General features: G+C 39.5%; 1 protein-coding gene across 1 annotated transcript; it reads right to left on the bottom strand.

The window, feature by feature from the left end:
- Positions 1–1,760: 1,760 nt before the first annotated feature.
- zpld1a (zona pellucida-like domain containing 1a) lies at positions 1,761–14,573 on the bottom strand. Its single transcript, XM_030437283.1, has 11 exons — positions 14,243–14,573; positions 13,606–13,719; positions 13,167–13,387; positions 12,222–12,403; positions 8,154–8,226; positions 7,925–8,022; positions 6,483–6,563; positions 6,210–6,381; positions 5,069–5,171; positions 4,685–4,714; positions 1,761–2,634 (listed from the first exon to the last, which is right to left on the bottom strand). Exons 2-11 carry the CDS (start codon positions 13,709–13,711, stop codon positions 2,459–2,461), a joined length of 1,242 nt encoding a protein of 413 aa, XP_030293143.1. The 5' UTR covers positions 13,712–13,719; positions 14,243–14,573; the 3' UTR covers positions 1,761–2,458.
- Between the last annotated feature and the right edge of the window lie 1,482 nt (positions 14,574–16,055).

Below are 16,055 nucleotides of genomic sequence, written 5' to 3'. Positions count from 1 at the left end.
AAACATGTTCATTTTTTATTCAAGTATTCAATATATAGATAACTCGTTACATATATCTGGTCCTGAATGCTGTCTTTTTTACCTAAGATTAGTCCATGTACTACTTGTGTTTTACAGTATGGGTGAACATCACGCGGGTATTTTTAACTTTATCACAGGTGAGTTTATTTACTATCAAAGTTTCAACCACGGTCACCATTCCCGTGATATTTTAAGTTGGCAAAAATGAAATTTGCTGGTGTTGTCTATTGGACTTTTTGACCTCGATGCAGTTTGAGGAATTGTTTGCTGAAATTAAGAAGTTAATTCAAATAGTTGTACATTAGAGCATTGAGAATTTCACATGTATACAGCACAAAAGCTGTGCTTGTCATAGAATTTATGGATGTGGTAATGCCAGTTTTGTGAGCACTAGTTGAAACTCAATTTAGGTAAACATATTTTTAAATGCAATACATTACATGTGTATTTTGACAAAGGTTGAAATGTTGTCTATTTGACTTTGAAACGACAGAAGTTGATATGTCGTCTAAACAATGTTGAAACAAGTCTCGGAAATGTCTATAAGCTTTGCAATGCTATTAGGGATTCTACAGGGGTTACCCCCAGGCTACACGATGTAAAACGCTTTTTATTGGGGCAAGATGTCTATACACTTCATGCCAAAGCTGCTAGACATTTTCCCAGAAACATGGTTTTATCTTCCGGTATCTTCTTGGAAATAACAGTACCTTGACCAATGAGAAGAGCTGGATTCTGCATTGTTATTCTCGTGTGAGTGCGCTGTCAGCTCATTGGTCACAGAGCACCGTAAATTTTCATATAAAACGCCCTGTCATTCGTTGATTTCATTGACATTTTAAATACCATTTTGATTCTCTCGGAAATACCGGAAAAAGTCCGTCCCTTTTCAGCTCAACACTAAATTTTATATTTTAAAAGTTATACAAGCTGTACACTGACCACTTTACATTGTAGCAAAGTGTCATTTCTTCAGTGTTGTCGCATGAAAATATATAATAAAATATTTAAAAAATTGTGAGGGGTGTACTCGCTTTCGTGAGATAATGTACATGTTACATTGTGTAGGTTGTGTACCATATAGTCAGTTGTAATTAGGGGTGTAGTGCTATTGTTTCAGTACAGGAGTTCACATAAGAGTGAATGATAGGACGATACTGTCACTGTGTCCAGCTCGTTACATATATGTCGCATAAGTCGCACAAGTTGCGCACGCAGAGTTGTTCCGCTTCGCTGAAGAGATGAGGCCAACATAATAAATATGATCACCCACCCATCAGATTGAGGGTTCAAAAATGGTTTAAAACTTCTCACAATACAAATTGTTTGGCAGGAAACAGTCGCCACTCACTCTTCTTCTACTTCATTTTCTAATCGGTGCATTTCGGGCAGCCACCGACTACATTTAAAAACACAAAAGCCCTCACTAGTGCCAGGTTTGTCCGTTCTCTGCTACTGTAGAAAGATGGCGGTGCAACATAGCGACCTCCATGGTGGGGGACCAGCTCCCTATGTAGATATAAAAAGCTCTTTCGAAGGTAATGAAAACACATTAACTCTTATTTTAAGGGGATTATACACTAATTAAAACATGCTAATAAATATTATATTGTACTTTTGTCAATTCTGTTCTGCTGGATGCCACTACATATTACACACCGTACCATTAAAGAACACATTCTGGGAAAGTTATACGCAATTAAATTGGGTACACACTTAACAAACAGTTTATTGCTACTACATTGCATAAAATATTCAAAGTGAGTGAGTGAATTACATATTTGGGTAGAACAGACCTATGAGTTGATTAATCACAAGGCTACCACTCTAATATGTAGCAAAATTAATAAATTAAACATTTATCCCAACTATCATATCAATATACTTTTAAAAGTTAGGTTTCATGTCCAGAAAAGCACTTGGAAAACATCCAAGCCCAAGGGTTCCTGTTAGCTCATAAAATCGCTTAATCAAAGCAGTTTCCCTCAATATTTCAATTTATATTTTCAATGAAGTGTTATTATATTTTGGCCTCTTGCATAACATTTAAGTTTTACCATTAGGTCATATAACACTACAATATACTGAAAGCCTTGCAGTTGATCCTATACCCTGCAACTGAAAGCTGTACAGCTGAGGTATTGAATCAAGTTACGAATGTCCCCGCTGTGTGAATTAAAGCTGCATAACAAATAACCATATGCAAATTAAACCTAGCCAGCCAGATGGTTGACACACAAAGTAGAGAACGATATTTAAAAAGTCCTGCTTTACTTCTACACTAATGCACATTGTACAGACATTTCAAGAACTTTCTACATCAGCATTAGCTTTTATTCTCTTGTAAAATGACTACATGCACAAATATCATGTCACATCGGCTGTGTCCCCTGCTTAGCACTGTCCCTTGTGGAGGAGTGTCTGCAGTGAGTTGGGTTCAGTTGAAGGCTGGGTTGCGGACTCCAGACAGGCTGCTGACAGGAGTGCTCTTGCCTTTGAGGAGTGTGAGGGAGAAGATGAAGAAGCAAATGCTCATGACACCCAGGATGATCACGCCTGAGATAAGCGCGCTTGTCACTGTGTTCATCTGGAAGACTGGAGCTTTCAGATGGGCTAGAGCAGTACAAGCACAAAGAAACAATCAAATCTGGTCATATTTCTACCAACTTTTCAGTACAAATCCCTGATGCAGATACAAGTAAAGGTAATGCACTGAGCATTTCTCAGTCCAGTTTAGTTGACGGTTTGACTTTTGTTCCTAAGGGAACTCTAAAACTGGACATTTCCAGCTCAACTACTTTTATAGCAGAACATTTTTCAGCCGTCAAAAAGAACAGAATATTACAAAGCCACAAGATATGCTATATTTGGAAGTCCTGCATTTTTTCTTAGCTGAAAACCACTCCCTCTGTTCATATAAGTGCAGTCAACTTTGCTATCTCAAACCTGTGTGAAGGCAGAAGTTTGTCTAGGGCTTTTCAAGAGATACTGCACACTTTAACATTTCTTTTTGATTAAAACTAAATTGTATGACTGTACCCTGTTAAAGCACATCAATACTGGTATTAATATTGACATTTCAGAACAAAATTAATTAAAATCTGCATTTTTATTTGTTTTAAATCATTCTAAACCTATAACACAGTCAAAAGCTGAGTGGCGGCTTCGATTCACTGTGTCTTCGTCCTTCAAGGAGGATGACGTGTCAGCACCCCACAGCTACTCCTGAGACGACCTGCCCAGCCTTTTTCCTCGGCTCACGACATTATGGTGACCCTGCTACCTCTAAAGCTGCCTACACGCCATCGTCATGTGGCCTTCAAGATGGCAGCGCTATTAGTCTACTTGAGGTGTGAGTGGGCCTCTCCACGGAGCAAGATGGGCCCCCACTCTCGGAGGTCAAGGCCTGCCTCATCCCCTTCATCTCCCTGTGGGATGGCCAAGGTCACCCAATGCTCCCATCTCCCAGGATAGAGAAGACAGAGAAGAGCTTGGACAGGATCTTCTCTCGCGCAGGCACACACTGGACCTGCATGTCCTGACCAATCACACTGCACATTTTCACATGCTAACGGTCACAACTTCTAGAGTTCACCCAGTCAGACAACTGGATGACATCCCTAGACCTGAGGGATGTAAACTTCCCCGTGCCACAGGATGTACTATGGTGGGGGAGACACAGCTAGTAATCCTTTCACCTCTCTTGCCCCACAAGGATTCTCCAAATTTTCTGAGGTGGAGGTGGAGGTGGTGCTGGCACTGCTCTGGGAAAGATGCATGAGAATCCTGACCTACATAGACAGATATCTTATTCTCACCATGTATCTGCAGGAGGTAAAAGCCTACACAGTGCTAGGCATCCAGTAGATCCCACAGTTGCACTTTGCCATGAACCCCAACAAGTGTGCCCTGCAGCTAAGCCAACATCATCTTGTCCCACACCATGACTACACAAATGTCAAAGGAGAAGGGGATGCTCCTTCTATTATGGTTAATCCAGCATGTGAGGTATGCTGAGGTATGCTGAGGTTGGTACGAGTGAGGTACCTGCTGGAGCACATGGAAGTGCAGAAGGTGCTGCAACACTTCGCCCGGCAACTGGGTGAAAAGCTAGTCATGTTTATGTCTCCCCCTGTCTGTTGCCACAATGTAGCCTACCTCAATGAAACTGATGCGAGGCCAGGGATCTCAATCCTCGTTTGTGCCAACAATAGATTATCCTGGATATCCTGCATGGCCTGTCCAATGGTAATCATGCTTCATCCATTTTGGGGTGTTTGCATTGGTGATTACAGACTTCCAAATGTTGCTGGCAGGAGCAAAGCATTTCTTTTCTCAGGTGCAGAGGCAGAGCCTTGTAAAGGTAAACTAATAGCATAGCCAGAACTGGAGTTGCATCCAGGTAGCTATGATTTATGTAACAAAAAAATACATTGAAGTGCAATTGGAAAAGGCAGGGAAAAGGGCACTTAATGTAAACCCTGACATTAATCATTAATCACAGGATAACAGGACATCCTAGAAAGAAGAGTAAGAGTAAGTGAGGCATTTTCCTTACATTTGAAGGGTTTGACTTATTTAAATGGCTCCCTTTCACATAACTAAAATGTAATACCACATTTAAAGTGTCATTCCACACAACAGACAGAATGTAAAGGCCTACCCAGCTGAGAGTTGTTCGTTGGTGTTTCATCTGTGAAAAAAAGGAAAGGGCAATTAAGAGTGACAGTAATATATTGTATTCAGTACAGTACAGGTAACTTGTCTGTTGTCAATTGCTTCTACAGTACATGAGTCAACAGGATGCTTTCAGGTGCTCACTGACTATAGGTAACCCAGATACATATAGAGACAAAGTACCTAATCTGGAATTTATTGCATATTTACTCATCTTGTGCAACCACTAGAAATCACACGTATTATATATGTTTAGGAACAGACTCTTTAGTAAATGTGCTGTTTGGGTAATTTCAGAGCGAGAAGCTTGGTTAGTGGGAAACAGATACTGAGGAAAAGTTATAACAGTAGGGGTGTTATGAAACTGTACCACTCCGAGTAATGATTGGTCCGGCAGTCAGGACAGCATTCCCAGATGTGCTGCTTGATTCCTTTTCCTCTGAGACATCTCTCTTTTTCCTGCTGCCACAGATCTATGAAAAAGTAGATATGGGGATAAAATGGCAGAATTAAACACTTTTTCATGATAAGGTATTAAGGAAACACACACAAGACATTAATTTATCCTTTATATATTCTAACTGTATTTCTTTGCTTTTCTTGGTTATAATGTCATCTGAAACTGGATGTTTTAAATACTTTATTTTAGAATAAACAGTGGATGTGTGTCATGGTGATTTGAAATGCTAATGTACAGTATAGACATGTATTTTTTTCTAATTGCTGTAATATTTAGTTATTTATAATTTGAAAATGAAAGTGGAATGAGGAAACATCCCAGTCTCTTCTTAGAAAGTATATTGACTGAAGGTAGGTTAAGCCTGATAACCTCTTAAATCATGTAGCTGCTGGCCTCACCTCTTTTATAGATTAAAAGCAGTCATCAGATGCTGTAAGTTAGGCTCCGATAAAGCATTGTTTGGAAATGTGGACAGGAAATCAGACAGTTGTACAGTCTACTGGAATATAAATTGTCTGCCATGTACAGTATTCAAATTGAGTAAAAAGTAACGTATTTCCCTAATTTCTCTGAAACATAGCGTGAAGAGTATAAGAAAAATGAAATTGTTGCATGACAGATTATTATGTCTATGTTGACTGTTTGAAAGATGAACAGGTGAATGCAAGTGAAGTTTCGAGTCTTCGCGTCAAATGCTTTCCTCATTTACATTTAGGGCATTTAGCAGACACTTTTGTCCAAAGCAACTTACAATAAGTACATTTGTCACAAGAGAGAAAACACAACATATCACCATCGACGGAGTAAAACAAAATATAGAAACAATTGTCAAGCCCTAATCTGAGGATCGTTACTGCTTTCATAACTGATCGTAAAATTGCAGTAGTGCATAAGTGCATAAGTGCTATGGTTGAAGTGCTAACGATACGAACATATCATATATCACATCATGAAACTTTAGGTGGGTTTGAGAGAGATACTGACAAATAATGTGTTATATTGTATCTGAATAGTTTGTGTTATATGTGAAAGTGCCCTTTGTAAGTCTCACTGGCATAAGCATTGGACAGTCGTCTGCTCGACACAGCTTAGTGACACAGTGCAGGAAGACGGTGGACATCTTCTGGTTCTTGTGCTTTACAAAGCGAAATACTTCAAAGGCAAAGCGGCCCATTTGGCTCTTCCCATTTTCAAAGACGGTGGTCTGTGGGTCTTTTTCACAGCTGGCTCAGAGAGGAAAAATTAGAAAGTACTATTAGAAAGAAGAACAAGATAAATATTAGAACTAAACAAAATCTTAGATCTGTTTTCATATTGGAGTTACCTAAAAAAAAGATCATAGCGTAGGTCATCATTAGGGTTTCCAGAGGGCGTGGTATAGCAGTAGTCCATTAGAATGTTCCATCTATTTAACATTGAAGATTAGATAATCCAGAATTCAGCATTTTCCACCAAATTATCTTTGTGTTTTCAACAGAACAGAACAGAACCCTGTCTCCAAGAAACGACATGTGTCTACAGCTAATTTTTTTCCCCGATTATGTTTTGATGGGAAATGTAATTGCTGCCGGCATTATGTTCCCTAACTTAATTTCTAGGAGACAGGATTGGACACTGGCATCAACTGTGTTAATTTTATTGCAGTGACTAAGGAGGTAAGAATGTGGTAAGATGAACAATGAGCCAAAAGGCACCCAAAATGTGTATAGTGTATTTGTTAACACCCTCCCTTAAGGCAATGTCCCTCTCCTACCCAACATGACCACAAGACAAAAGTCTTCCCAAAGTCAAGTTCAAAACAGAAGGAGATATGTCTGTCTGACTGAAGAAGGTCAAAAGTTATTGGTTTTTTCAAGCAATAACAAAGTGTAATTGCCCAGACAAGATCAGAAATGCGAAAAGTGTTGTCACTGGTCATGGAATCCCCGAAGAATCACAGAATGTAAAGACATTTGCAACAGACAGAGTACATTAATCAGTTTGGTTACAGAGAAACAGCATTCACAAACCACATTATGAAACAGGAATTTCAAGTTTCATGTAATGTTTCATGAATGTTTTTTCAAACATTGCAAGGAACAGCAGTTTATTGTACCATGTGATTGTCATGCATATTCACTATTTGTGAGTATTTAGGAGACTGTCAGAATTCATGAGGTAAGATGTAAGAAAAAATGTCCAAGATCAAAAGCAAGTTCAGACTTAAGACTAGGCATTTACATGGTGCAGTTCTGTCCTCTATATATCATCAATAGGAGCATCGGCTCAAATACCAGTCCTCAGATCAACAAAATGACTGTCAACAGCATAAGCCTTCTGATGAGAAGATACAGATCATGCTGATTTCAAAGCTCACACACAGTTTTTTGTATTTTTGTTTTTAATTTTAAAAAAGTAATTCTTCAAGTCGAATATAAAACATTAAGAATATCTTTTTTGGCATCACCTTAATATAGAATTAGTCAAAACTCCATAACACTTTTACATATGAAGCACAACTTTATTGACAGACCAAAGGCAAAGTGTCAAAGTGGTTCTTCATTAAGTTTTTGAAGTTTTGACCACTTCAGAATTTTTCCCTTCTCCATCCATCATTTACAGATATGTGTTTATTCTGTACAGTCAGCATATAAGTGGGTTCATTACACTGTATTCATACTTATCACATTATTTCTCTAAAAATAATCCAACAATTTGGCAGAAGAAAGTTACAGTTATGTGGTTACTCACTCTATTGAGTGATCCGTATTAAGACTTGCAGTTTACCTCCTATCCAGGTTAGAAGCTTTTACAGCTGCAAACACCCGTGTCTTTAGGGTCAGTCCTGCCATGGGGATAGACAGCTGCTGAATGTATGATGAGTCCTGCACATGAACAGAGTATTTAAGCACATTTGTCATATTTCCTTTCATCCTGTGTATGGTATGTTGCTTTGTCCACGACAACAGCCTCAGCTCCCAAATGCAGCAAAATAACAGGACTGACATGAACTTACATTGTAAAGCAGTAGATTTAATGTGCTGATGAAAGTACCATTGCTGTCCTTCACTGAGATCGCGGCTGCTGACCTTCAGTAAAGATAAAACAAAGGTCAAAGCTGGAAAGGCAATTACAATTATAGCTGCTGCGCAGCGATGGGTCGGGTCCGGGCTATTTTTGGCAAATTTAGGCAATTCTGAGCAACATACAGGAGAATAGGAAGACAAGACAGTTGACAATAATGTTCATTTTGGACCACTTGAGGCTTGAACTCACAACTTCTGGAACCAAAGACTGTCATCTATCACTCTGAGCTAATTGGCAAGCTGAAGCCATGGTTGATTTGTTATGAATTTTCAAAGTTTTGAACTTTAGACACTTGCTGTAGCACCACCATCAGAGGCCTGTACTGCGAAGGGGGCTCAACATAGCCAGGCTTTGTGCTCATGCTGCAGCTCAACAAAGCCCCAAGTCCCCAATCAGAGTTAAACGGTACTGCGACGGTGGTTATCAACTTAATTTGTCAAGTCTGGTTCTCTGCTTTGTGCTCCGCGCGCGTTCACATAAAAGGGGGCGTGTGACGTCATATTATTCTACTTCCGTGCGAAAATGGATCGATCCCGGGCCACATATTTTACTCAAGATGAGCAGATTCTTATTATGCAAGGCTATGAAGAATTCAAAGAAACAATCACGGCAAAAAGTGACACTGTCGCCGCCAATAGAGCGAGGGAGGGCTGCTGGCAGAAAATTGCTGACGGTGTAAATGCGTAAGTTAACAATGATTACTATTATGATCAATATTATATTAAGCCCTTAGTGTTTTAATTTCTGAAAGCTCAACATTGTGCAACTTTTACATATTAACCCTCATCCATTTAAAAAGTAAATAAACTGAAGCAACAACTATCTTTTTTCATTTTTGAATGATGTCTATATTGTTTTCACATTTTACTGATCTCAGTTATAGAATGCGCGTGTGTGTTTTATTGAAAGCGAGGCTGAGTGTGCGTAGGCTATAAATGTTCAGTGTTTTTTTTTCTGTATCACTGTGTCGGGATGAACAAGCAAATGTAGCTACTGTCCCTGTACAATGACAATAAAGACATTGTTGACAGTGAAAATAGCTCAAGCCTGTAAGATTTGTGTTTGGGCGTACACTGCCCTACAACGAGTGAAACATTGATCAGTTCATCAGTTTATTCATTGCCACATCAAGGAAATAATTAACTTTACTCATTATCTGTGACAAATAAATACTTGGTTGGCCTAATTAATATTTCATATTGCATTTTATTAAGATGTGGAAGCAGCAGTCGGACATGGCAGCAAGTTAGAGCCAAATACAAAAACATCATTCAAAGTGGTATGTAGCCAAGCTGCCCCATCATTTTGTCAATGTGTGGATAATATACTGTATCCCGTTTCATTTTAATATCATCACTATCTTAAGCCAACAGGAAGAAGAATGAAAAGAGGAAGACTAACAGATGACTTGTGACCATCAATTGATGGTCATAAGTCATCTGTTAACGGGATTTCTGGTTAAATTTAAACAGAGCACTGCACAAAGGTGGAAAGCATAAAGAGATTCCTTTAAAAAGACCTATAATGCAACTGGATATTTCACTCATGTGAAAAGTCTGTCTAGACAATATTGTGTGCCACTGATAAAAGCCTATACATTCACTGTGCATGTGCCACCGATCACCTGCAGAAACTATTTTTGAGATTTCACCTACACACTGATGCTGTGGATGGATTTGCAGTTGACATAGTCAGCCTCATGTTCCCCCAGGGGCCCCGTGATGGATACATGTGTGCAGTCCACAGCACCAATGATCCTGGGGAATCCTAGTTACATATATTATAGGCTATATTAGATTTCATTATGCAAGCAAGTAATACTGATTATGTAGAGGGGTATGAAAATAGGCCTACATTACCGGCTATTTTATAGAATCCTTCCTTAACAAGCATTGTGCTCAAATGACTTGGGAACACTACAAACATATTCAGCTTCTCAGTAAGAGCAAGAACCACTTTGCAGATGGCGCAACACGCAGTGTTCTTGCTCAGATTTTCTGCATCACCAACTGAATGTAAGTAGGTTCCTGTGGCAAAAAAACGAAGGGCTACACAAACAGTTTGCCCGACAGTGAGCGCACAGCTTCTTCGAGTGGCATTCCTGACACTCGGCTCAATAAGTGAGCAAATGTACCTTATTCCCTCGGCTGAAAATCTATATCGCTCACAGAGAATTTCATCAAGAAATGCCAGCGGTTCAGCGCGATCTTGAAGAAGCCGCTCATGTCGTAGTGCTGCCCGAACTATTCTTGCTCCCAGGTCCACCGGGTTCTCAATAAATGGTGACGCCATCTCCGAATGAGTTACACAGTGAAACAGTGCGGCGCTTTTATAGCCGATTTTAAGCTGAAACTCTGAACGTAACCTGGTCGGGACCAGGTCATGAGCTAAGCATAAGTTACCATGGTGATCTAGCCGGGTTAAAAGAGAGCCACCTTTGTAGTACAGGGAAGCCTGGCTTTAGACTCAACATACCTCGCTAACCCACTAAACTGGCTTCGCAGTACACCCCTCTGGACTATTGTCTTGAGTTTACAGTTGAGGTAATCTGGCATGGGACTGGACCTTTGTGCAAAATTTGGTTAGCTTTCACCCATGGTTCGGTCCAAGCTATTTTTTTTAATTTAATTTAGAGGCTTGCTGTGATGCCACCATCAGGTACTACAGTACTGTTTACAGTCAAACATTTTGATGCACTGTAGGCTTAATTTTTGATAAATCAAAAATCTGAGAAACAAGTTGTGTGGAGGACGGTCTGAAGATGCTCTCCAGCAAGTTTGGTGACAATTGAGCAAAAATTGTGGGAGGAGATAGGTTTTATAAGTTTTACAGGTTTTGAAAAAAACTGAGTGATGGACTTCATAATTTGTATGAGTTTAAGTGGACTAAAGTTTCAGCAGTATTGGGGCTACAGTTTGGTGAAAGTTTCAAAACTGTAGCATGCACTGTTGATTTTGTAGGTATTTTTAAAGTTTTTAAAATTTAAACACTTATTGTGCCCCCCCAGGAGGAATATTGACATGTCCTTGGAATTAAGTAAATCTGGCATGGGGCCGGACATTTCTGTAAAGTTTGGTGAGTTTTCGCCCTTGGGAAGTATGACTTCCTCGGAAGAAAGAAGAAAGAAGAAAGAATTCCTAGGAATACAATAGTGTCCTGGCAGCTTAGCTGCCCGGACCCTAATGATATTTACCTGATACTGACATTTGCATCCTTAAAAAAAATAAAAATCAGTTTTCATATTTGCTAATGTTAACAATGTTAGAAGAATAAACTTGCTGCATATTAAAACCATACCCAAATTCACTCTCTCACTTTGGTTAATTCAGCTACTGTATGTGGTTGGCATATATTGTGTATTACTCGATATCTGAATTACATTCTTCAGTCTAGATGAGCTTTTATAATCTTAAACTTTGAATTCATGATCAAAAATCTCTATTTTCATATCCAAATTTGCTCATTTGAAAAACGTTTTTTTTTTTTTTTTCTTCCATCAGATCATCTGTTGCTGGTTTTATATTTCAAGTCTGACATACAGGAGGCAAAATAACTTGAACTCTTGTGAAAAATGATGACATTGAATAGCCCTGAAAAGCTATATAAAGCTGAGAATGTAACATTTTAATACTGGTTAAAATTTGTTACCACAATTTGTGGTGATGCTGTCTCTGAATGCAATATGAATATACTAACAGTCATTTTATACTTCAATATTTTGTCCATTGGTCCATATGTTGTACTTATTAATGGTGGCATTTTGTGCGTCCTCTGTGTATCAGTTCTCATCATGTGCCTCCATGACTTTTTCCAGTGTAGGAATTTTAAAGCAAAAACAGCTAAAAACAGTGAAAAAACAATTAATGAACATTTAATTCACAATAAATGTACTATTTATCAATTCAATTTATTATAATGTGTTACCATTAGTTTTACCAGTAGTACCATATTAGAGCATATTCAAATCACTTTAAGTGGAAATGTGAGTGACACTTACGAGGCCAGTTGTGTGTTGTTGACAAGGTATTCCAGTGGATAACTGCAGCTGAACTTGTACAACAGACCTGGCAGGTAGCTGATGATGGTGGGGGGATCCGGTGTGTCGATATAACCTGATATGTTTCCAATCTGAACCAGTGACAGGTTCCCGTAAGCATTTGGTCCTTGAGCTGTGGAGACCTGCAGCAAACAACATCAGTGTAGATAATACTTCTGCTCCCTCATCAACCCATGACCAATAGAGGGGTTAATAGCATCAGACATAAATAGCAGACAACTGTACCTCACTAATCCATAGTTTAATTGCTCCATAACTGAGAACAGACCCCTTCAGGAGCTGTCCTGTTCCGTCTGGCTTAACAAACAGCAAAAACATTGGCAAGAGACAGCTCACTCAGCAATGATTCCTTTTTAAGTCCTCATAAAACATTCTAAGAAAAGTTTTTTATTCATCATCCTGCCAGGGCCTCTGGGATCCCAGAGCCGCCCAAGATACTGCGTGCTGGAGAGTTATTCCCATGCAGAATAAACACAATTTGTCAACATAAAAACCTGGATACTGTGAACGAGACAGCTAGCTGCTGCTGAAAAATGTTGGCCGGCTTTGAGTAGTCTTTAAAGTTTTCAACTTCCGTTTGTATTTGCTTGGCCTTTTATTAGTTAGCATAAAAATAGAATTGCAGAGTCATTGAAGACTATGGGTCATTCTATGACACAGTTTTCAACAGGAAGTTTCTTTGATGCACGCCTCATTTCTGAATCACAGCGCAAACTTTACAGTTTACATGATATTTTCTCAGTTATTTTATTACCTTAACAATAACATTTCCTGTTTAAGCAACAAATCCAACTCCATCATGAACAGTGTGCAGTGTCAGTGATGCTGACAATAATGCTGTCACATCTTTAAAACAATCAGTGATACCATTACTGTTCTTCTTACCACGAGGGAATTGCCGCAAGACTCTAGTGTGGCCAGGCTGATACTAAAGATGACGACAGTGGGAAAGGTGTTGTTATTGATGAATCCCCGGCAGTGAGCATCTCCGTGGCGACCATTGAGGGCGAGGTCAGAGTCGGTGTAGCCAGAAAAGAGGACAGGGCAGAAATTGATCTTGAGGGTGATGGTCTGCACCCCGCAGTACACGCTGATATCCCTCTCCGCTGCAACGGACACGCACACAAACACAGAAAGGTGGGCATGGACATAAAACAAGGCACAAGATATATAGATTACAGCTCAAATCTCCAATGATGTAATATTATAATTAGTATATGTAGATAAATGTAGATTCTGTTAAAAAGATAATGCCATGAAAATGCTATCCAGTAATCCTTTTAAAGAAAGTGTGAATGTGTGTCAGTTTCTTTGAGTCCCTTACCCGGGAAGCGGCTGTGAAAATTGGCGTCACAGTTGTATCCATTGAATTGAGCTCCAACTGATAAGACCTTACTAAACAGTAAAAAAATCAAAAGCATATGTTCCATTTCAGCACCTGAAACAGAGCAAGAATTTGCACTTAATTAAAGAAATCCATTTTGTGCATAAACATCATCTTTAAGACTGGGGAATACAGAAAGTGTAATTAATCATGAATGAATTTATCTTTGCTGAGAAAAATCCCAAACATACTCTGCTAATGTAACAAAAGGATTTTCCCAGAACATTTCAGCTATCTTGTTACAGTTTTGATTTCAGAGGAATAGCTTTCATATGCTTGCCAAACAGAATCAAAACTGACAAATGTCACATTGAATTATGTTTGAATACCTTCAACTTTGGCATCAAAGTTATTACAAACAATGCTGGATCATGTGCCGATAAGTGATTTCTATCAATTTTTCACTCTGTGCACACATTACTGTCCTGTGAAAACTCTTATCACATAATCGTTGTCAGTCACTGATACAGAGTCTTAGTCCTGACCAAACAGCGAAATTAAAGGAGTAATTGCACCAAGTCTGAAGTTAGCATCTAAAAAGGCAGTGCATTGCTCTATGTTATCTAGAACAACTCACCCTAGTTCCTGGAAGCCAGCGAGTCAGCGGTTCTCCATAAGCTTGGGACAGACGATGGAATGGTCTGCACAGCATCCCTACCTGACAACTAGAAACAGGACTCAGGAGCAGGGGGGGAAAAAGGGATCCTACACATAAGAGATTCATTATTTGAACATGTCAACAAAAAAGGGCTGTCCAGAGTGAACATGGGAAAGTCCATCAAATCTGAATGTGTTATACAAATCCTTTCACGATCGCAGAAACATGAGCAGGTTTTGAAGTTTCCCACTCATATCCTTTTGGTCCAATCTGGCCGTGTCACTGCTCACAAATGATTTGACGCTCCATGAGGTCCAGCGGCAGTGGGGGGGAGAATTATCTTTTCATCGCTCCAGTGGCCCTGGCCTGCTGACTGAGCCGTTCCTTTCTCCCCAGGCTGGCCAGGGAGTGCAGAGCCCATGGACCCTTGGCCCCGGGAATCCACACTTTTCATGCTTTGTTGAGGCAGCACTCAGTCAGCACAGCAGCAGGCAATCTGTTGGTTGGGCTGCGAGCTGCTGCCGGCCTCCTACCTGACCCCCAAACCTTGATTGCTGGTTACAGAAAAAAAAGAGAGCAAAGAAAAAGGAAGCGTAGTTCATTGAGTTTCAAGGGATTAGCTGTTCCTCACTGTCCCATTTTCCATATGGACAGCAGTATATGTGATAAACTTGCCACAGTGTGAACCAGACAGAGGACAAACAGGGATCCTTTGAATACTGAATATGAGATGGAAAGGACATTGCATAGGCAGTTTTGAGCACACTTAGGTATAATGGAAAAACAAAAAGCACTTGTTTTTTCTCTTCTGTGAATAAGCACGGATATTTTTTTCCTCAACACATCACCAAGATAATTTCACAAAAGCTTCAGTAGAGGTTTACCTCTGTGGAAGCTTCACAGTCTGTCTTGTATTGCATTATCAGCTAATGAATGATATCTTGTCTCGAAAACAGCTTAAAAGCATTTGACACTCAATTTTGTATTTTGCCAGGATTCACCATATTACAGTTCATTGGGTGTAATCAGCCTTTACCTTGACTGTGTCTCACTGGATTAAAAGTATCGTTGGTCTTCATCAGTTCTCCACAGCTTCAGCAGTCACTATGATTTTATTTTAAATCCATTGTTCAAGGGTGCTTCGGCAAGGTTTGTGATCCCCTTGGTCCAACTGTGTCCTCCTGTATAAGAATCTTGTTGAAGCTGCCAATGCCAAATCCTTGATAGCAGTGTCCCTTCGTTGCTTAAGACATCCAGTCATGTTTCTTGTCTGATCCTATATTCCTGGGGAGAGCTTTTATAGAACCAAGAGCTGGCGAATGGCAACTTCTTATTTCTAAAGGCTTTGCTAATCCAAATAAATTGTAATTACAAGAATCTTGGCCAAAAACTGGAAATAGTACACTGCTTCACTGCAGACTAATAGCCATCTAGAGTGTCCCAGCACCTCACTTATCCAGAACTCATTTCATCACTCTATATGCCAGTTAGTTGGAGGCTAAAGACATCCTTTTGGAACTTGTCATCACCTTGCATGAACAGATAGACTGACATTGTAAAACCACATCACATCACAACATGCATAGCTTCCTATTTGTGGTGTCTTAATGACCGCCAATGCTGTAATATCGATGGATTCACTGGCAGTATACTATCTATTGGCAAAAGCATAAAAATCTTGTATGGTTTCTGAATAACTTGTTGAGGGGGCCAACATCTTGTTTAATCAGTGTTGAGGTTTTCATGGAATGACCTCTATATATAATGTTAAAAAGTTGTCTTAAATTAGACT

Source organism: Sparus aurata, chromosome 13, assembly GCF_900880675.1.
Source record: "Sparus aurata chromosome 13, fSpaAur1.1, whole genome shotgun sequence".
Lineage (NCBI taxonomy): Eukaryota > Metazoa > Chordata > Actinopteri > Spariformes > Sparidae > Sparus > Sparus aurata.
Note: the sequence above shows the minus strand (reverse complement) of the source record. Positions and strands in the feature narration are given on the sequence as shown.

What these genes read in the sequence shown, in the direction of transcription:
- zpld1a (XM_030437283.1), bottom strand. Translation starts at nt 13,711, where the DNA reads ATGGAACATATGCTTTTGATTTTTTTACTGTTTAGTAAGGTCTTATCA. An exon ending in TTTTCACAGCCGCTTCCCGG is followed by an intron (nt 13,388 to 13,605) that starts GTAAGGGACTCA and finishes TGTCCGTTGCAG; the next exon opens with CGGAGAGGGATATCAGCGTG. An exon ending in ACCAATCATTACTCGGAGTG is followed by an intron (nt 4,715 to 5,068) that starts GTACAGTTTCAT and finishes TTTTTTTCACAG; the next exon opens with ATGAAACACCAACGAACAAC.